Raw genomic sequence first — 22,063 nt, 5'->3', positions numbered from 1 at the left:
CGGATTTTATCGGCAGCCAGTTTGGGAAGCTTTATGAAGCCGCTTACTTTTAAAGAATCGCACCTACATTTTAAGCGAGAATTGCTGTCATCATGTAGACTACTTAAAATTCAAAGCGTAATTTTGCGATCTCATTAATCGGCCTGCTTTATGAGGAAGCAACTTTCTTTGTTTACTCATTTTTCGATTCTGCAAAAGCATTCCTTTACTTCACAGTTGTACAATCGGTGTAATTGTCTAATGGCCATCGGCAAGGATTGCAGCTCTTATCAAAAACTGCATTTTTCGACTTTGATAGCCGGGGAAAGTCGAGTTTTCTGATGGTGTTTGGATGTTTGACGACCGTTGATTCTAGCTTTTTGTCAACGGATCAGTAAACTAATTTGACATTAATTTTGCAAAGACTACTAAGAATGTTGTTTTAGAAACAGTTATGAAAAAGTAGATATTTTGCTTCAGAATGTTGTTGTACTTGCCATTATAAGACATCGCAACATGCACTTGCGTCCAAGGCTTTAGCCTGAACAGAGGAAAAGGAAGTAAAGTATCCTGAGCTTCTCCTGCTCACGGACGCAACGAACGGATTAAATGAGAAGCCATATGAAGAGAAGCTTACTAGCCACCATAAAACAGCCCGAATAAAGGGTCTTATAAAATTGCAGTCTTTATAGCCAAAAGACAGAATAAAATAAGTTAAAACAACGCTGTTTACGAAACCTTTTCCTTTGGACATTAATGCACCTACCTGGAGCAAGATTTTCAATAATTTGCCAGTTTTTATCGAATTCCTTCTCAGTTTCCTCCCAGTTCTCGTCTTTCAGGCGTTTGTACTGAACAAGAAAGGCCCGCAAACCATTGCCCTCTCCGCTTTCCATCATTGTCGACGCAGTCCGGTCGGATTCCAGCAAACCGTCATCGCGTTGTAGCAGTGGGTGCCGATTCTCATCGTTTAGAGTTGCTGTTGCCTCCAACGGTCTGACAAGGCTTACGTTGAGCGTAGTTGTCGAACCGTACACCGGTGATACCACAAATTCAGCCAGAGATTTTGCTGCAAGCGGCAGAAGCGTGCATGTAAATGTGTAGTGGGTCAGTGGTCGTTTTCTTGGCGAATGCATTAGCGCAAAGCATTGTGACCCCACGTTGTAATGAAGGGCACAGGCTTTGAGTATATTGGAACTACTAAAATGGGAGCATTCAAGTTTTTAATTTAGGATACTCAAATACCGTGACGAATGAGCATAAACACTCGAAAAGCGTGCCACATAAAACAGCATACACATTTGTATGTCAACACCACAAGATAATTGTTAATCAAGTAGGAGGCTCCAAACATAAACCCAATCACGCAAACCTGACCCAGATATGTCGATGGATGTCTCGCATGCAATGCTGAGACCGACTTTTCTAACAAAATTACTACCAAAGTGGAGACATGGGAAGTTGAACAGGAAAATAGTGCTGCCACACTAAATGCCTCAAACAAAGGGTCAACAAATATACGCAAGGAATAGTTAAACTAATTTTAGCATCATCTAAGCAGGCAAACAACTCAAAATGTTCAGCGTTTATTCGAATTTAGCCATTTTAAGAAAGATCACTGTATAAGACCTTTTGATTTGCTTGAAGCCTAGTAACGACGTCCACGTTATCTACCAGCTTGAAATGATTCAGTTGGTTTCAAAAAGGCAGTTAACAATCATGCCTTTAATTAGTACTTTTCTCTAGTTTTGCACCTTGTGATTGAAGTGATGCTGCATGGTATTGCTCAGTCCTAACTTCTGCCTCTGAAAGAAAATTGGTCAAACTTTTAGTTCGCATTTTCCAAGTGAGAAGAAACTTAAAGGTGCCAAAAGCAAAATCTTTTGCTTCTAGTTGTCAGACATCACTTTGTCCGCTTTAAATCTTAAAAACGATTTAATGAGCCCCAATTCATGCTATCTTGTTGGCGCAATTCACACTTATGAAGAGGTGAATTCTATTGGCTGGTAGCACCATCATGGCTACTTCAAATGAAACGAAGAAATAAAAATTAAGATTAACGAAGCGGGTTAACGAGTTATGAATGTCCGAATTAACGAAAGGAGAAACAGGCAAAGCGCACGATCCCAAATCCCTACTTACCGAGCCGTTGCTTGGCCGTGTGAACCCTGAGCTCCCTTGGTTTGCCGGCACCCACCGCCGTGAGCGCGCTGATGAGCAGCTTATAGGACGAGTTAATCTCCAGGCCGGTGAGCCGCGTTGCCATCTGATCCGGATCAGCGATCTTCTTCTGGTAGAGTGTGAATTCACAACTCTCTTCCGATTTGTCACATCTTCCTCGGCCTACGTCTTAAAACGAGCATTCAAGCATCAAGATAATTGCAAAATATTCAAATAACCTGCATTTGGTAATATTGGTAGGCACATTCATTTTGTAAATTAAAAAGCTCATTTAGTCTTCCTTTAATTTTGGCATTCAATCATCCCCAAAAGCACTTATTGTGATGATAGTCCAGAGTCGTCATCAATTTATACTACACTTTATTCTATGATGAATATGAGGAGCCAAATAAACTCTAGTTTCCTGCCCCCAATTGCGCTAACAAACACGCATTACGACAACAGATATATTAGTTTTACAAAAAGCTACCCTCCCTGTCTGCGACAGAGTAGGCCTAAAGTTAGCCGTCAAAAAGGCGCTGACTGAATACATTCGTTTTCGCGATAAGCTTAACTTGAGTATTTTTTGAGCGACTGTTCACGGGACCCCGGTCGTTAGTTGCGCAGCTATCCTGGAAGCTGAAAGTGGAAACCAGTCTCTGCACAAAAACAGTGAAGCAGTGTCGTGTAGTACCCAAAGTCTAGAGCTAGAGCATTTTAATTAGTTGTTAGATGCACAAATTAGCTTTCAGCATTTCACATATTCTTAAAACCCATTGCCAATAGAATTACTCATTTGACCCTAAGCTTGCCTGACACAACGGTTGAAATAGATACGTTGAATACTTTAACCAGCGTTTATCGAAGTAGAAAGGGTTACTACTCATTGTTAAGACTGGTCCAATGATAAATGCAAATGCAGTTTGATTTGACGCTGTAGATTACACAGCGATACCATATCTTGCGAGGGGTTGAGAAAAAGGAGAGCTGGAAGAAGCACTTAAAGAAAGTAATTTAAGCAAGTAATGAACCTGAAATCACGTCGATGAGGTAGCCGGTAAGGATACCGTTGGATTGGAAGGGCTTGGCCCAGGCAACCTCGACGTAGTTTACGCCGGCAAAAGAGTGGATGAATTCACTCACCGCTTCAGGCACACCTTCCTTCGTGAGGACAAGAAGAATGTCACTGAAAAATTAGCAAAAAAAGGACAAATGGAGCCTGTCCTTGCTTACTTGCAGGAAAATTAGCGACAGATAAGTGAGATGATTCACGAAGTCAAATAAATGCAATCTCCAGGGAATTCCGTGTTTGCATGATAGGGAGTAATCATTTTTGGCAACTTGAACCCTGAACCAGCTAAAACCCTTTACAAGTTCTTGTCAAAGGCAGATGAGACAATATTGGTGATTTAACATTATCTAAAGTCAACAATGCTACTTGACTGCAAAAGCCTCTCCCAAACCAAAACATATAGCTGGTTTGAGATTTGCTTAATTGAAAACCTTTGGTTGTAGGGCCATATTGACCTCCAACGGTAACATAAAGGGCTCAAGGAGCCAATGCAATGAGAGGCAGCATCACCGGTTAAATGCAATTTTACGTTTGAACCCCATAGAAGAAATTTTCTTTCCATGATTTTACTTGGTCGTCCACCAAATCTGATTGAGTTTGACCCTGCGGTAGCAGGAGCGTGAATCCATGATTCACTGATCTTAATAGATCAAATGAAAGATAGTGTTAGTGGTTTGCTCATGCATACAATGAAACCACATTGTCTTTTATCAGCGATAATCTAACTACTACCTTCAGGTACACACATGCAGGAAGCATTCCTCTGAGTTGAGAGTCGTAAAACAAAGCAAGTAGACTTACCAAATTCATGCCTGATTTATAAATTAGTTTTAAGCTAGTTTCTTCGGTTTTGGAAGATTTAAATGACTTTGGTGCTGTAAATACACATTCGGTGGTGCTCCATCAAAGTGCCTTTTTTCTTGTAATTTTGAGGGCAGTTTTTGAAAGAAAAGTGCGGGTAATGTGCTTATAATCTTACGCATAATTTGCGCCTTTATTTTCGTTTAAAAGATGTTGCTTTGACAATTCCAAAATGTAGTAGAAATATTTAAACTGATAAGCGTTTCACATTTGATATTGGAGAGCTCCTTTAAACAAAGCAAACTTAGCTACATTTAATCAACAAGGTACAACGGTAAGAAAAGTTCACGGTTTTATTTGCAGGAAATCTGTGCTCGGTAATAAGAGCACTGTCATCTGTGACAGTTGACAGACGCAACATTTATTACGACAATTCAGCTATCTGTCCGTAGTTAAAATAGAATCTTGAGCTGGGCAGACAAGAGCATTCAGATTGTAGTATTCCAACAGAAGGGACCGCACCAGGATCCTGAATGCTAACCATTTGAATTAATAAATGCTTAAACAAGACGCGGCCGCTTATAATACGTGGGTTGCTGCATATTTAAGTTCTTTTTTCCAAAATAGGTTTGCTCACTTCTTTTTTAACGACAAAGAGTCATTACCTGCACAAACTACATGTCTGTTAACGTTCACGTAGCTCAGCCCGGTAAATTTTAAAGCTAGAAAACATAAAAATGGTTGTGCAAAACAATTCTAAGTTTTTCAAAGTTTTCGCAACTTGATGCGGTTTCGTGTCTCCTAGCCATTTATAAAGAGCTTTCTGATAAAATCCCCATTTCGGTTGACATCCTAAGATGATTTTTTATCTTAAGCTACAAGGAGGCGCTGCTGACGTTAACCACAAAAAGTTAGCTTTATAACCTGTTCCCCAGTAGAAGTAGAAGGCAGGCAGTACTTTATAAGCCAAAGAACAAATAAGTTCATCTAGGTAATTACCTGGACTGTTCTAACTCAAATGAGATTTAGGCAAGAAACAGTCTAAAGAATACCTGCCAGGACCTTCATACTGGATGTTCAAAAGACGAATCCACACACGAAGGTGGCTTAATCCAGGTAGATTTCGGAGCACGGCGCGTCTATGCTGACTGTAAGGTACCAATGTTGACTTCCGTATTCGTTTGACAGTGTAATTTCCATCCCAATCGTTGCTCTCACGACTTCTGGATTCCAAGTCAGCTGGATCGACTCGCAGATTAGGGTAAAGCTCTTTTGGAGGCTCAGCAAGTTTAACATCCTACAGAGTGTGTCAAATATTCCTGTCTTTAAGCTTGCCATAATAAAGTGGAATGTGTACTGAATGGATAACAAACACCCGAAACAAGAGTGAGGAATTTGTAAAAAGGCGTAGGAATGAGTTGTGCATCGTAACGAAAACGCATTATTTAGAGGAATGGAAGAAGCCATTTTGCATTTTATTTAGTTTTTTTCTTTAAAAACGACAGTCAAATTAGAAAAACGAGTTTAAAATGTCTTTTGGAAAGACTCATGCAAAATACTATTAAGTAGAATTAACGTTAAGAGTGAATCAGCTTTCAATGTTTGTCCTTACATTAAGAGTTGGAGACTATTTTTTCCTTATTATGGAATTGTTATTGAGTCCCAAAGGAACAGTTAAAAGAAATCAATCCCAATGCAGAATGAAAAATCTGCAATTCGTGTTATTTCACTTTGACGCAGTGCTCGCAGTCGTAAAACTGAAGCAACCGCTTCCCAATTACTAGGCCTTGCCAAACGACGAGAAGCAAAATTCTTTTTGAATGCCCAATTATTTGTACAAAACCACCATTTTACGCTTTGCATCTTTGTGATACCGAATAGTACCATACTTTACTGTCTGCATAAACCATGGGTACTTAAGTAAATAAAGAAAAGCAAAGGCTAAAAATTTCCAAATATGACTAAATTCTATAAAAACTACCCTTATGATTGCAAAAGGGTATTCTTCATTTTACAGCACAATATTACTGTTTGTAAGCCGTTGGCCTTATGGAAGAAAAAGATACCTCCAGGCAGTATTGGCAGAATCAACTAATTCTAGAGATGTTGCCAAAGAAGGACAACATTAATCAATTAGGTAACCTTTTTTAAATCACTGCGTATGGGTTGTGACTCACTTTGGGAGTGTAAATTCTCCTTACTTCAATGCAAAAAACACCACGGTAGTAGAAGCGGCACACATTTAAGTTGTTATTCTCTCCAGTTTTACCACACGAAACATTCATTTATACGATTGCTAAACCAAGGTTTCAAATTCAATGTTTGACTCAGTGGAAGACACTAAACTCGAATGATTGCAACTTAATTTTGTGTTTTTAAGTCTAAAGGGGCGATGACGTACCTGAATGACTTTATATCGGTCACAAATCTGGTCCTTCTCGGCGAGGCACCACTCAATTCGAAGACCAATGAAGAAGCCATTAACGGCTCCGGAGGTTTCGGGGGGCCACTCCCAGGTCAGTTCAGCCATGGAGGCCTCCACTCGGGTGGCGCGGAGTCGATACGGCGCTATAGTCGGAGGTGCCTCGGCCGACCACCCTCTAGCGATTAGTGTTCCGGCTTTGCTTAAACCCAGTGCATTTGACACGGTCAGACTCACCTAAGGCAGTGCCAATATACGGTAGACAGTACTGCTGGAGACTATCGCCTAGGACGCATTTTCGGAGCTAGAGACAATTTTTTTCATTTTCAAAATTCAAAGGTCAAACTGAATGAAAAAGAATGAATTTTAAATAAAACAACAAGATTGCATAGTGTGTATTTTTACTAACTAGCCTAAAGAAAACTTTTTAATAAATCATGTTCAGAATTTCTCTATATTTTGAATCTTTAGTTGCAAAACTTATTTTCACAGTTAATGGCAGTTGGATTTATCAAGAAATCTAGCCATAGTATGAATCATATGCCACTAAGGCCACACTTTCATCAGAATCATTCAGAGGGAATTTTTAACTAGCTAAAATGGAAAGAGCAAGACCTAACCTATTTTACCTAACTGACGGAAAGTGGAAGTTCCTTTAAATGGCGTGGGCTATCAGCACAAACGCCGCCTACAAAATAAAGATTTACACTACCTACAGTCCACTGGCAACTTATCGCTGATAAAACGCACAGTCCAAGTGCTAATGGGGAAATTGTTAACAGATGCATAAGCAGTACCGTTGATGATAGGAGAGATTTGCAGGACACAAGCTGTATTGCAACGCATCTGGGTGCAAGCTTGAGATGTTTCTTTTGCCGCTGTCTTTAGCTTCGTAGTTTGCTACCTTACGGACAGAATGTCTACCTTTTGAATTATTAATTTACTGTTTTTAGAGCGCAGCAGCATGGGAGAATGTGAGGCCTCATAAATCCACTTAGCCAAAGCCGACGACTCGAAAGAGCAAAATGGAGACTGACGTGACCGCGGGCTTGGTCGAGACTGAACTTGGGAACCAAAATACCGAAAACAGGAGAAGTTGTAGAGAGGGTTTAAATTCATTTATAATTTTTAAACTCTAAGTATGTGATCATTACTACAACTCTACCGGATTCGCATAATCAGGCTGAACAATTTCACTTTCTCATATCTGCATATCTTATCAAGAGAGAAATCAGAAATTAACAAGTGTGTAATCAAGTCGGACTGCACTTTATTTAAAGAATTTTATTAGGTTTAAACGTGGCAAAAAAAAAACAAGAATTCGAGTAAAATTGGGCTGTCATTATGAAATAAAATGCTCTTTAATATAGCTATTCAAATTGGTTAATAGGTTCTTAGCCTCTTAATATGCATACCTCATATTGCTTGAAAATTTCGATGGGCCATTGTTGGTTGAAAATGTCGTAGACTGGAAGATTAGAAAATACGATGTGACTCTGATTCCAGTCGGAAATTATTGTTTCATTTAATGCTCCACCATCCTGCATGCTTTGTTCACAGTCAAGACATCTGATGGTCAGATGGTAACGCAAACCTGGACCATTGTGACGAATCGGTGGAATCGGCTAAAGAAAAAAAAGCAGAAGCATGTGGAATGTGGAATATTGTTAATGATTGAGGTCGACTGAAGCCCCCGGCTATTGTTTGGCTTCTAACTGCAACAGATAAAATGGGAGCTAGGCCCACTTCTTCGAGCAGCTCTGAAGAAGTGTTCAAAGAGAGGCATAGGGTCTCATAATTGTTTCAGTATACAGATATCTGTAAAGATGAAAGGGAAGGAATCTGGGCTCTTTAGAGATACGATGATACAATCATAATTACAAACCTTGTGCATCGTGACTGACAAGTACCTTTTCGAACTCGGTGAATGGGGTGAGGTAATTCCGGTGGTGGATAAAGTGGATAAACAGTAGTATTGTGTATGTATATTTATTTTAAAAATACCTTTTAGTTTAGTTGATTTTAAAGTGATCCTCCACGAAATATTTGAGGTTTTAAATAAGACATGGAGGTTGACAAACCCATAATGTTACAAGAAATTACAGTTAGTTGATTCAGGGACATTAGCATGATATTATTTAATGGTAATTTTATTACCAGATTTAATCAGAAGTAATTTGGCTTAATTTAAGTGTCTTGCTTTATCTAGCCAGTTGTGCAATTTGTGGATAGGCCTCACTAGATGATCCCAAAGACACCAAGTTCCGAGTCCGTTCGCCTTATCCCTCTTGCCGCTTCAAGACATTTTTACTTTACATCAATTTCTTTGCGGCTTAGGAGAACTTTTTGTTCCATTTACTACTATAAGTAATGAACCGCCATCTGCGTGCACAGCAAAGCCTTTCCATTTCATGAAGAAGCCATTTGTGATGCCTAAATATGCACGGAATATGGTATGCGTAGTACGTATAACACTTGAAATAGACAAGAAAAAAACCTTTTGACACGTCTCAAACGAGCTAGCTTTGGTATTTTTTATTGCGATATGAATGAAGATATTTTTCACCCTTCAATTGGGCTTGAAAATATTTAAAGAAATTAGAATATGTCAAAACCACGAGGTTAACTCATCAGTTTCAAATGAATTAGACATCATTTGTTGAGAGCTGAATCTTTGGTTTGTATTTGAATTTTAGGTGTTTGACGGTCTACTGGCATCATTGTTATTATCGACCCTTCCGTTGTTGAAATTCCATCAAAAAGCGCATTTTCAAATGAATGTTTGCTTTGGGAGTGGTTTCCTGTTTGCGCGATGTCTTTTTTAGGGAAAAAGTTGCTTGCTAAAACCTCCAAAAAAAATCACAAATCTACCCATGCCTCACCACATCCCTTCAAATTTGAGCAAACGTAGATATATTCGGTACAAAGTCAAGTCATCCTTTAATTTATGATTTGGAACGTTACACATTAAACTCTCCTATAAACCAAAAGTAGCCAAAAACACTTTTCCTTATGGAAGACACAAAACCTTTCTTATGAAAACTAACTCCTGATTTTGTTTAATGTCTATTTGTGAACTATGCGCTTAGCCAACTAGTGAAGGCTTATCCCCTAGACCATAAACCTTCCCTCTCAAAAAAGGTTCTCCTACTGCGTCAGCGGGACCATGCATTGAATTTGCTCTTAAGCGTGCAAACTCCTGGCCAAGCAGTTAGTGGCTTTGGCACATCGTCACAAGCTGGAAAACAGAATTATGGATCATGCGTCATTTCTTGATGCTAACCATACGTAAATAGCTTCCTTTATCTTTTGAATACGTTTCGTCTAAGATGTCTTTTAAAATAAGACTGCTTTAATTGGTCTTGAGATATCTGGGAAATTGTTAATCACGGATAGTTTTGCAACTCGCTCTACATTTTACCGATGCTCTAATTGAACATCCGCTTGACGTCAGGATGTGTAAATATTCAAACAATTGGACTAAAAGTTTAGTCATTTCAGGGTACTTACAATTGTCAAATGGCTTTCATTTATCAATAAGGGGAATATAATTCGTATTAAGAGCTTTACCTTCCACGTTACAGTCAGTGTGTTTGGTACATTGCCATAGATCTCCAGTTTCTTAGGCCTAACTGTTGGCGTCTGGGGTTTGAAAAGGCAGCGCTTCTGTTCCTCCTCATTTAGGCCTGGTGCCAAGGGTCCGGGATCGGAGATACCAACGCGGTTAACTAGTCGCACCCGGAAGTGGTAGGCGACGTCGGGATGAATGGGGACCAGGGCGACACTGCGGGTCAGGTTGACTGTGGCGAGGTCGTCGTAGGCCTGCCATGTGGATGTTTGACTGGATCTCGATACAAGACTGTGTTTCAGCGTGCGCCACGTCCCACTTTGTACGGAGGCGTTCAGAGCCTTTAGAATGACCTTCGTGTTGAGGGGGGAGAAGGGCTCGACCAAATCCATCTGAGCTTTTCCAATGGGACGGTTGAAACCAATGGCGTATTCAATTTGGATGTCAACTATGGGTGCATTGTTGTCAAAGCTAGGAGTCCAAGATAAAAGAGCAGTTCCTCTCTTGGCCACATGTGTGCAGTTTAAAGACGTCTTTGTCGGAGGATCAGGAGGACCTAAGGTAAATTTTGATCGTATTATTGGAATATTATAGCAAAGATTCTTAAAATAATTTAGAATTAATGAGAAGTTAATCAATTGCTGTGCCCATAATTCAAATAAGTTTAGGTTCCTGTTCGAAATCTGTTTATGTGGTGCCCTCGATTAGTAGTTGTTGATTGTTTTAGAAGTTATTTTTAATTACATTTACAAGGTACTTTTGTTTCTTTGGACCTTCTTACTAGGCATTAAGGAGTGTACCGAAACAGTTTAGGATACTCTCGCAGATAATAAAATAGAACCTCTGGGATGGGACAATCAATCTTAATGCAGCATTTAAGGTGAGCCTTGCAATAAAACATTTTGATACACTTTGGGGATGTAATAGCTGATGTCACAAGACTTCCAACGATTATGATAAATGCACCACTTTAAATGTTCCTTGGAGGAAATCAACTTCACACTGAGTGGATTAAAACATCCGCTGTCAGACGTATTTTTCAATGTCTGGATTAAAGGTACTGTCTCCCTGTTTGCCGTAGCTCCCATCGAACTACAGAAAATGCATAATTCTACAATTTTTTTCTCTTGTAAATACGCTTTTTATGTTTGAATGTTTCTACTGTGCCGGACATTTGTTTGAGCCTATTTACAGAATGTTTCGCAGGGTGGACTTTCCAGATATCCTGAGTCAAAGCTATGTATCACTTTTGTTAGTAACGTCGCGAAGTAGAATAATATAGCCGCTATTGCTGCAGAATGCTCATATATTATTAAAGTCTATGAGACTGGGAATTTTCAACCGATTTAATAATTATTTTGACACTTAAGTTCAGCCGCCTTCCTTTACAAGTCGTAAATAGGATCTTAAATGCGTCTTTTTGTGCATTGACGTTTTAAACGACGTTGACAGGCGGAATGCCTGATTTTGAAACGCCTTGGTGATTTTTAAATAAAAACTAAATTACTTCACGATATGAGATTTCACTATATTAATGGAACAAATTCACTGTGCTAATTGCAACTGCTAGGCTTCAACTTGACCTACTCTCGGAAGCAATAATTCTGCTCTAAAGAGCACTTCTGCCAAGTATTTTATGCGCTGTTGTGGAAAATATCTTTGATGGCAAACTAGATTTACAGGCAGATCCAACTTTACTCAACTCGACGAAGCGCATGAGATATGGTTGCGTGAGCGTTTTAATTAGCTTCTGGATTGCACCGAGCTAGTCAAGTAGCTCCAGGATTGTTAGAGCAATATACATGCCAGGAACACCTTGCTAACTGGTCATTAGTGCGCTCCCGTATACACACAAATAATTAGTTCTCCACTGTGAAATACGCCTCCTCAAAAACAAAATTTTTTGCTCATTTCAGGGTTTATTATTCTCTAAATAAAATTGCCTACACGTTAAAGTGCGCAGATGCCAAGTCTGAACATGTTTGACATCCAGCAAGTATTTTGTCGCTTAACAATGTATTGACTTGGTCACATAAGAATTACTTCGAGTGCGTAATTTGCTTCGAAAGACTGTCATAACTGTGGAGTCACAGTTATAGGTGATTGTTTTTCTTTAACTTCCCGGGACATTTACAGAAATTATCGAAAAACTTGATTCCATTATTAGACTTCTTGTGTTCACACTATTGTAAGAATGAATTGCCTTGCCGAGAAGTAGTTTGCCTAACAAATCCCAAAATTTGCACTAACAGTCGGAAAATTGCGGTAGATTTTGTCAGCAGAAAAGTATCAGACGCTAGCAGATTTTAGACAGAGCCAGAAAGATTTTTTCATGGTGACTCACCCTGGATAATGACGTCTACGGTTCGCGAGTCGTTATCAAGACCATTGAAAGCTTGACATCGGTAAGTTCCAGAATGTGACGACTGTGGTTTCAGTAGAATTAGAGAAGACTCAACTGAGTTCCGACTAATCTTTCGCTGGGTCTCGCGGATGTTGTCGGATGGAAGTTCGGAGTAACCGCCCGAAGTGTCGGTCTCACCTTCCAGTTGGAGGGCTGACGACTTTGAAAGGGGTAACCTACAGCACGACTACTTTTAAGTGTTTCTGCAGAACCATGCATTCTGCTCAGTAAAGTCACTTCAATATACAAATGGGATCACAGTGGGTAATTTTTCAAGCAGTTAATTAAAATTTCGCCATAAGACGGCAAAGAAACTGTCAATGTTTAGTCATGTGCAACTGTTTCAGTGAATAGTTCGAATCTCTCATGATTTGACTAATTACTTTTGACAAGTTTTGATGGCTGCAAAACGTTAAAATACATCACCGTGATAAATCGAGCAATCGTACCACTGCCATTTAACGAGCAATTTGGAGACCTCCATGGCGTCGGTTTCGGCCCTGCAGAAGAGTGACACCTCAGTCCCTATGCTGGTGATGATAGTGCCGTTCTCTGTGGTCTTTTGAAGAGCGTAGCTGCCCACTCTTAGGGGACCCGAGGTGATTCGAGTGGCCTGTCTCACCACAAGACGTCCTGACGCTGAAGAACTACCGAAACGGTTGCCAACAACACACTTGTACATTCCACTGTCAGCCAGAGACGTCTTCTAAGATGCAACCAATATAAAGCAACTATAAAATAGTTCCCTTTAGGGGTTCGCACAATCTGCACACAGTGTAAATATTTACTGCCATTGGCCTGGTGAAGGGATATTTTTTTGGCTAATCACCTGACTAAGCGAATCCTTTCCACTTCTGCTCATGCAAAAACTTCTATTAGTTGCCCCCCCTATTCAGTCATGCTTGTAATAAAGAATTTTTTACCTCCTAGTACCTTCCACGGTAACTCAAATATTACAGCACTTTGCGGCAGAGCTGAATGAGGTTAAATGCAGTCAATTAGTGTTTATTTTATCGTTTCAGTGCCTTTTTTGGCATACTAATACAAGATACTTCTTGTGGTCGATGGTAAGCAGTCATAGTGCGACCTGATTAAAGATTAATCAAGTAGTAAATGACCACAATGCTGTCATAAATTTTTTGGAAATTGTGGTGGTTTATCCTCCCTTTGTAGTTTCAAACGTGCCCTAGCACAGGCGGGGCATGTCGTTGGCTTGACTTGGGCATTGTTGTGTGCACGCCTTGGTCATAGTGCCGCAGGCCACACTTGCATAAACCATCAAATGCTCTGGCCAAGCTTCCTTTCAGTTGGAGCCTGCTTCGTAAAAATAATGCTCAGTTCAATACTTTCAGTTCTAATTTTAAAATGTGGCCATGTATATATCCCTACGAAATGATAGGTAGAATGCAACTTATACTCCATTGAGAGTGGTTTATGGCTGAACCAGTGGCTGGGTTAGATAAATAACCTACAGAAAGATTACTCCTAAACCATACTGGCAAAGAGATGCCTATAAATATGGCAAGTGCCGCAGAACTGGTGCTATGTTTTGCTACTCATTTCCCGTTATCACCGTTTTTGGGTAGCAATTGCGAGCGAATTGCAATCAGGTGTCGCAATCAGTGGAAAGAATTGCACTAAATTTTGCAGTAATGAGTTAAAGAATTCACAAAATGATAGCAAAAACCATCTGATCTACAGAATTTAACCGAATGAGGTGTTTTTGCTATTACTAATACCTTGCCACACCAAAATTACTCAATTAGGAATCAACTCTCTGGGACATCAAAATCACGTCAATATTGTTTTCCTCAAGCGCTCATATCCATGTTCTTTTTAAGGCGTTATTCTAACCATGCAGCTATTGTGTATTTTTCTATGAATAGTGTTTCACAATTACGTTTTTAAAGTGCGGTAGGGTGCAAGGTAAGTTTGTTCGATCACACAATCAAAGCCAACAGAAGCTAACTCAGTGATGTTAAAAACATTCTTCCTTCATCACTCATCCACACAAACGCATTTTGTGAAACATCTAGGCTTTTACAATGATGACACCAAAGGCTAACACTAAAATTTTAACAATGCAATGTGAAAGTCAGCGGGGCTAAAATTTATACACCCCAAAGTACATCAAATTATAGAATAATGGCTTTTAATGTTACAAAGTTTCGAATGCTTGCGGAATCACCCTCAAATGAAGGTCGGAACAGAAATGAAGCAATGCTGTGCAATCAATGAATACTTTGCAACCTCCTGGCAATATTTCCAATCACTGCGACGCTATTTTTACGGCTAAATAAACCTTTTTTCTCCATCTGGCACACACTGCGTTATCAAGCGCTTTTTTTTCATGCTGGATTTTACACTATCTGAATGTGAAATATCATTTATCTGCACGCGAAAACGCCAAGTTTGGGTATCAGGAACTTGGCCAGCATCAGCAGGGTATACTCCAGAGCTATGTGGACCTTTCTGTTAATAATAATCACACCCATATTTTATTGGAAGGCAACTTAGTAAGGTGCAACGAAAAAAATGCTTTTAATGAGAAAATGGAACTAATTGTTGCAGTGACTTGCCTTGATTTCAAGACTTCCATCAGGAAGTAGGACCATTTTTCTGTGATCGCGTCCGATTTCGTCTGACGTTGTGACAGAACCATCGCGGGTCCAGTGAATCCGGGGGGTCGGAGCTCCCACCGTCTTGCAGGGAATGATGGCTTTTTGGCCCTCGGCAATAATAGTTTCTTCCGGTGGGCCGTGAATTATGGCGGGAGGTGAATTCCAGACATTGACGTAGGCGTTGACAAACTGGAATCCATGTTGGTTGCTTATGTTGCATTGGAAGACTGCACTGTCGTGCATTCCCAGATTACTCAAAATGAGGCGTCTGTAAGAGGAGCAGGCACAAAGTGCTGTCAGTGAACAGGGTTCTTCCTTTTGAAAGTGGTGGGGAATGGTTTAAAGCTTTCTCCATTCTGCTCAAGATTAATGTCTCTCGGTGGTGAACAGCTAATAAATACCGTTATTTCTTCCTTCTCAGTCCCAAAAGAAGAACACTTAATCAGAATTATGGAGTACGGCTGCTTAAATTGTCCACACTTTACGCATTTTGTGCTTTTAAGGCAATCCATTTCACTTACCCTTAGCAATTCTTCTTCAAAGTAAAATCCATGTAGTGAAGTGGCAAAGTGAACGGAGATGTTGCATGCCTAAGTCACTACGGAGAATTCTCGTTCATAGACTCATTCGTTTGGAAAATTCTGTTCCATTTAAATAAATGCTACACTTTAGCTTTGTCTCTATTTAATAGACTGAGCTTATTGCTAATAGCCGAAATTCGAGAAAAACATACACCCAGAATCCGCTTGAGGCCCACTAAGTGCATCACCTTGCTTTCATGACGTTTTGTACATCACAAATACCTACTACGGGCTTATTAAATGATTCACTAAAAAGGCCAACTTGAACTTTTTTCATTTGGTTTACCACCAGTTTAGTTATATGTCTATGAATGCGACATAATCTATCCACTAGAAAAAAATGGGCGTAAAATTCGCTGATGTAACTGTCATCGGCACAACTGAGATAATCGAGACAAAACAAGCTGCCATATATCTTTTGCGTGACTGATAAATTATATGATACAGTTTCATGTAAAGCCACTGCCACTGTAGGTCGGTGAAATTGACATTTAGGAATGCATTGTTGGCTGATACTGCAGAATGTATACCTTAGAAATAGAAAGAGAAACGTTTTAATGACTGCCGACTGCTCTTAGGTTTTAAAGGTGAAAATAGATTGTAAGAGCTGGCGTATCGCAGAACTGTATAAGTGTTATGCATATGCATTATTTAATTCTGGTAGTTGATGGGACTTTTACCTTTTCAATGCAATTTGCTGAAGCCAAACTTTTGCACGACCCACAAAATAGTTTCTTGCGGCTCAAATGATGTACATCTTTAAACACCACTGGAAAGATAATCAATTCATGGTTTAAGGCCATCTGATATACGTTATTAAAAGAGTGAGCTTTTAAACAGGACCGGGTTTGCACCTCACTGTTTAGAGTTTCAATGCTACGGGTCAGAATGAACTACTATTAGAAAAACGGGAGAGTGGATGGCTAGAATACTAGAGTTACCTCAAAGTTCCTATAGTAAACATGCTATTTGTGTAATACCGATTTTAGGAAAATTTCCACTCATGCGAAAAGCAGATCTCGATGACTTGGGGTGGCTTGAATATTGAGCGATCCAAACAGGGCACAAATTCATGTTCTTACAACTATTTTATGGTTAGGTAAGCTGGACACACGATGACTCCCGGATGTAAAATCGTAATAATCAAATTTCAACACTATCATGACACTTGGTTACATCTGTCACTTTCAGTCGAATTTGACTTGCGTGATTTTGTACAGCGTTACCTCAATAAGATATATTATCTAGTAAATAAAACTGTCCCTTCCTTATTCTTCACACTGGAACGGTCAGGTATGTGATTGTTTTAGTAAAACATTTGGAATCAGGTTGCATAAAACTGCGAAATTATACTCTATTTTTAACTATTGAAATTCATTCTATGAATTGAGGCTTTCAATGACAGTTCGGTCTGTGGAATTGAAGGACTTACATTGCCAGCGAGTCTCCTATTATCGCCATCCAGGTGTCTTTCGATAGGCTCACCGTTCATGTGCCATTTGACCTCTATTTTGGATCCCTCTTCGTCATGAGGCTCGCAACGTAGCTCAGTTGAGCCTCCGATCGGCACTGTTGTGTCCGCTGGCATTACGTCGAAGAGCGGAATGGCTTAAAGGTGCAAAACTATGGTAGATAGGATTCTATAGTATTGCGGCACTACTCCATTTGATAAAACATAAAAAATAAGCAAATATTTTTTAATCCTATAGTAACAGGATACACATGCATTAAATCACACAAACTTACATTCAACAGCTAATTCGAATGTGGCTAAAACAGCTTTTGATGTATATCCTACTTTGTTCACAGTTTGGCATGTGTAGACACCGGCATGTTCAAATCTCAGCCTCTCTATGCTCAGAAGAATTCCCTCATTCCTCACTTCAACTCGTGGCGCGTGTGGGAACTAAACAAAAATAAGTTATTCAGCTGCCAGCTATTTCAGACGATTAATTTTCTTCCAGTATAATCTTAAATGTCAGTGAGAAAAAATTCTCTACAAAATGAAATGAGATATTTCCTACTCTGGAAAAAATTTGAACATTTGTCAGTGCAAAGCACAATCTAGCACTCTTCAGTGGGAATAACTCCGGGCCTAAGAATATGCTGTTTTAAGTGGCACGAAAAGGGATTTCAGAACAATGAAATCCATCCAGTTTAAGTTGCCCAAACTTTGAGACGAGGTGTAGCGAGATATGAAGGTGTAGGGCGTAGGGCGAAAATTTGACCGCAAATCTCATACATTCAAGTTGAGTCCTGAATAAGCTTTATTTGAAGGGCAAAAATGCACGAAAAAGCTTCTTATGACAGGAAAGCTATTAGCACTATTAACATAGTCATGCATGGTATCCAGCATTTATCATGTGTTGCAGTCAGCTATTTCATATGCACATAGGTGGGCTTCGATGATTAACTAAGGCTAACCAAAGGAAGGCTGCGATGAGGTGAAAATGGTTCACTTCGATTGGACACCTTATCATCGGTGCTTGCACCCAAAAACAATGAATAATTCTTATGCATACGAAAAGTTACGAATACACCGATGAAGGGGTCTACCACCATCTAGATTTCTCAAATCACTTAATAAATTCAGGCCACGCGATCCAAGTTAGGAAACATCTTTCCAAGTACGTCTTCAAAGTCGAGTAATTCCTTAGAGAGAAAGGCACTTAAACACTTGGGATCATGTTTTGTATTTTGGACAAAAATGTGGTACAGTCTTTCCCCTTTGTAGCTTTTAGCACTGTTTAGTCGTTCCTTCTTCAGCGTGCTTACAACCATCAGACCTCAATATTTTGTCCGTTTTAGCAATTTACGTGTTACGACGATTTGATGACAGGCATAATAGCTATGCATTTGCATAAAAACAATGACTGAGGAAATGTGCCACCAACATTGCATTAGATAGAAAGGTATGCTTTGAAAATGTTGAGTCTCTCAAACTTCACTGCTCAGTGTTACCTATTATAAGCCACTTCATTTTGCACATTTTGATTTCATTTTCCCCAAAATTGATATCTTATACCAAACCTTATAATAGCGTTACTTTTGCTTATGGCGGCTAGCGTTTTCTCTCTTGCATAACATAAAATTGCTGTAATGTTAGTGCAACTTGCAAAGCTTAGAAATGGATCATTCCTCCATAGTGGTGCGTATGCGAGTTTGAGTCGTCCCCACTTTCTATGTGATGGTTCTCATTTGTTGGTAGAACTTTAAGTATTTTTGTGAGATGCTAATAGACCAGTTTATCGCTAATCTAGTGATAGAGCGAAAAAAATCCGACATTCCAGAGGGTCATTACATTCAAATTGTCCCCTTACAACTTCATTGTACTTTGTACTCCAACGCCCGCTTTTCCATTCCAAGGTTGAGTCGAATTTGGTGGATTTCCAGAGCCACTGGATCCTTGTTCCAGGGAAGGGGGAGATGAGGCATCTCAGTTCCACCGTCTCGTTCAGTAGTCGCGTCTGCGATCTTGGTGACCGTGCCATGAGGAAGGGTCCGGCGGGGGAATGGTAACTCTGTGATAGGCTTCGTTTGATCTGGAGCAAGTTGTCGCAGTCTGTCCTCATTGTGCGAAGAATTGAGTTACTTGCTGAGCAGAACAGATACAGAGTTGCCGATGGAGGGAGTCCAACAGTAGCAATTAGTAGATTACCTATATAAATTTAATGTTTTAAATTAGTCATTTAATAAAATAAGCAGGTTGTTTGTGTGAATTTACCTTTCCTCCTCAACCTGACTCCGTTATGACCTTACGCAGAATGAAGCAAAAGTAGTTGATCTACTTCCGAAGGAAAACCTTTCGGCAAGTCACTACTGTCACTTCCGATTTGTCTAAAGATTTTCAAAATGTAGACCTTATGCAGATGTTCTGTATATGCAGACTGAATTTATGCCATAATTCAGAAAACAGAACTTCCATCCATAGTTACTCCTCTTTGAGGAAACTCATGTTAGCACCTCAGTTCTTTCTCTAAGACCACTCACTTTTCTTCTTTATCGAGATTGTGTCCTACTACAATGTTGACTTGTAAGTGCCTGAGGGAGGATCGGTAGCAAGTGCAACTCTAAACGTTCCATTAGTTTTAACCCATCCTCTTCAATTAGGTAACCCACCCGCGTCTCAAAGCCGGTAGATGAATTCTTCGCACTCGATTCTTCAACGCCTTCGTCGGTCAGTCTACCGTTACTTTGAGTAACTTTTAAAGCACTTAATACTGAAATCGTAAGGAGTCTTGAGTTATTAAAAATTTTTTGTCCTACTAAAACATCCACAACGTAAGTAATCATCAAAGTGGCTACGACATCTTTTACCTGAGGTAGGCTATGCATTGGCATACTGCTCTCTTAATAAAACACAATGAAATCACTTTGGAATGAGGTGATGCCTTAGCATATGGCGCATTTAACCTAACATAACACGTAATAAGTAGCATCAGTCAAAGCCAGACGCGATTTCTCACTTCTGTTGCGAACGTTTCACACTTTTAGGGCTTCGTCCACACTGCTCTCACATGGACGTGAGTAGAAGTAATTTATCCGATTTACATGCCAGTGCGCCAGGTTTGTCATTGTGATGCTGTGGTGGAGTGTAGGATTATGCACACTTTCCATAATCAGTAATGCATCTTTTCACAGTCGATAGCAGACCCTCACTCCACTTTTCCACTTAAACGCACAAACCTACTCGTGTAAATTCTCAGCTCTCTAAAGCAGCTAAATTACCTCACAGGAAGATGAACAATCGTAGCCGGTCATAGGAGTTTTGGAGTATCTGTAAGTTGTATTCTATTACAGACCTAAGCAATTATAATGCCTTAAGGATGCTAAACGAATTGTCTAGGTGCCATGGTTCGCTAGTGGTGCTTGAATTGCAACAGTTTTGCTCTACTTATACCAAGTTAAAATTTGTAAGATCCTTCATTATTACACTGCTTTGGACAAATTCGGACAAATTCTAGATCTACAACACAAAACTGCCAACAAAAGTGACAGTTTTGTTTGGCACCGTGTTGTGAATCTATCGCCTCCGAAGCCACTCAAGCATATTTCCTGCGAAATCAATGTAGGGGAGCATTTAACTCTCATAGATGCACGTGAGTGGATATGCCATATAAGTATATTTGCGGGCATATTAATGACGCCAGATTTCCGACAATGCCAAGAAGCTCAAATTTTGTCTGTCAGGCGCTAGTACAACAGCGCGCAGCACTTAAGCATCCCTACCGTCATCATCCATAGCGAACGTGCGATTTTCGTGAATGAAGCCCATGAATCCGCTGGGTTGGCGATACATCCACCGAACGGTGGCCGGCGGTGTGCTCTCTGGAACCGTGCAATTGAGGCGCAGGTAGGTCTGATCCTTTACTGTCAAAGTTCGGGTCTCACACAGCTTCGATTCATCAATTTCTAGAATGAAAGGCAAATTATCCTTCACCTAGACATAAAATGAAACTACTATTTCTTACTTGCTTATTTAACCTCGAGTGTAAACTGAATGGGAGGAATGAGTGAAATTTACCTAAGTCATTTGTGAACCTTTACTTTCTGTTGTTTACAATTTACTTCATCACCTAGCATACTTTTCCGACCTGGCTCCAAATCGCTCAAGCATAAAGGGGAAGGCTATCAAGGCAATAATTCAATCCGTTAGAAAACCTGTCAAGCAGGTGTTATGGAGATCAAAGCATAAACAAGTTACGTCTGTTCCACGGATAAATCATTTGCTTTCTTTTTAAACGTGTTACACATTCCAGAGGCGTTGTTCACAATCTGCACTAAATGACTATTTACCCAGGAGGAATGTGAAAAGTAACCAAGGCGCATAAAGCAAGTCTTATGTTGATCCACCGTTTTAAGCAGTTTGCACCACCTTAAAAATATTTTCTTAGCCCGTTGTTCGTTTCTAAGCCTATTTAACTGTTGTTAGTATCAAAGTAAGTTAGAGGTTGCTTTGCCTTACTTGCGAATCTGATCCAGACGGGCGGGGAGATGGCCCGACCGACAGTGTTGACGGCCACACAGTAGAGCCAACCAGACCGCAGTCGTCCGGAGGAGAAGAGCTCTGTCAAGTCCCACAAAGCGGACTGTTTACTCTCGGGTGATCTCGGCTCCCCCTTTGACCCCCATCTCGAGGTCTCCGGCATACTGGAAAGGCTCACGATCAGACGCTCACCATTCAGGTACCATTCCAATCTGATTTGATAACAGGCAAGGTAGTTAGCCTTTATTACCCTAACTATTCAAGATATGTGGACAACATTTTCTTTTTTCTGTAGAATTTATTGACCCCGTTTTAGTGGTAAACATTAACATACATGTTTAGGTCTACAAAATTGTGCTCATCGTTGGAAATCTTTGGAAACATCAATCTCAATACTCCTTTGTATGATTTTGTCGTTAGTGGGCCGCCATTGTTTGAATACTTCCAAATCCTACATTCTCGATATCCA

The 22,063-nt window shown here is 40.0% G+C and overlaps 1 protein-coding gene across 1 annotated transcript; it reads right to left on the bottom strand. All coding sequences in view use genetic code 11, as the record gives it.

Annotated features, from left to right (window-relative positions):
* Positions 1 to 237: 237 nt before the first annotated feature.
* On the bottom strand, positions 238 to 21,757 carry EGR_00245 (Neuroglian; the record flags this gene model as incomplete). The annotated part of the gene is made up of 16 exons (XM_024489494.1): positions 238 to 317; positions 746 to 1,048; positions 2,122 to 2,269; positions 3,181 to 3,325; positions 5,065 to 5,309; positions 6,414 to 6,671; positions 7,850 to 8,059; positions 10,005 to 10,558; positions 12,347 to 12,566; positions 12,828 to 13,112; positions 15,019 to 15,342; positions 17,041 to 17,216; positions 17,355 to 17,514; positions 18,942 to 19,150; positions 20,838 to 21,020; positions 21,574 to 21,757. The coding sequence occupies 16 exons, from the start codon at positions 21,755 to 21,757 to the stop codon at positions 238 to 240; spliced, it is 3,684 nt and encodes a 1,227-aa protein (XP_024356172.1).
* Positions 21,758 to 22,063: the final 306 nt, after the last annotated feature.

Source organism: Echinococcus granulosus (assembly GCF_000524195.1).
Source record: "Echinococcus granulosus chromosome Unknown EG_S00001, whole genome shotgun sequence".
In the NCBI taxonomy this organism is placed as follows: domain Eukaryota; kingdom Metazoa; phylum Platyhelminthes; class Cestoda; order Cyclophyllidea; family Taeniidae; genus Echinococcus; species Echinococcus granulosus.
The sequence above is the reverse complement of the archived record's forward strand: the minus strand, read 5'-3'. Positions and strand labels throughout refer to the sequence as shown.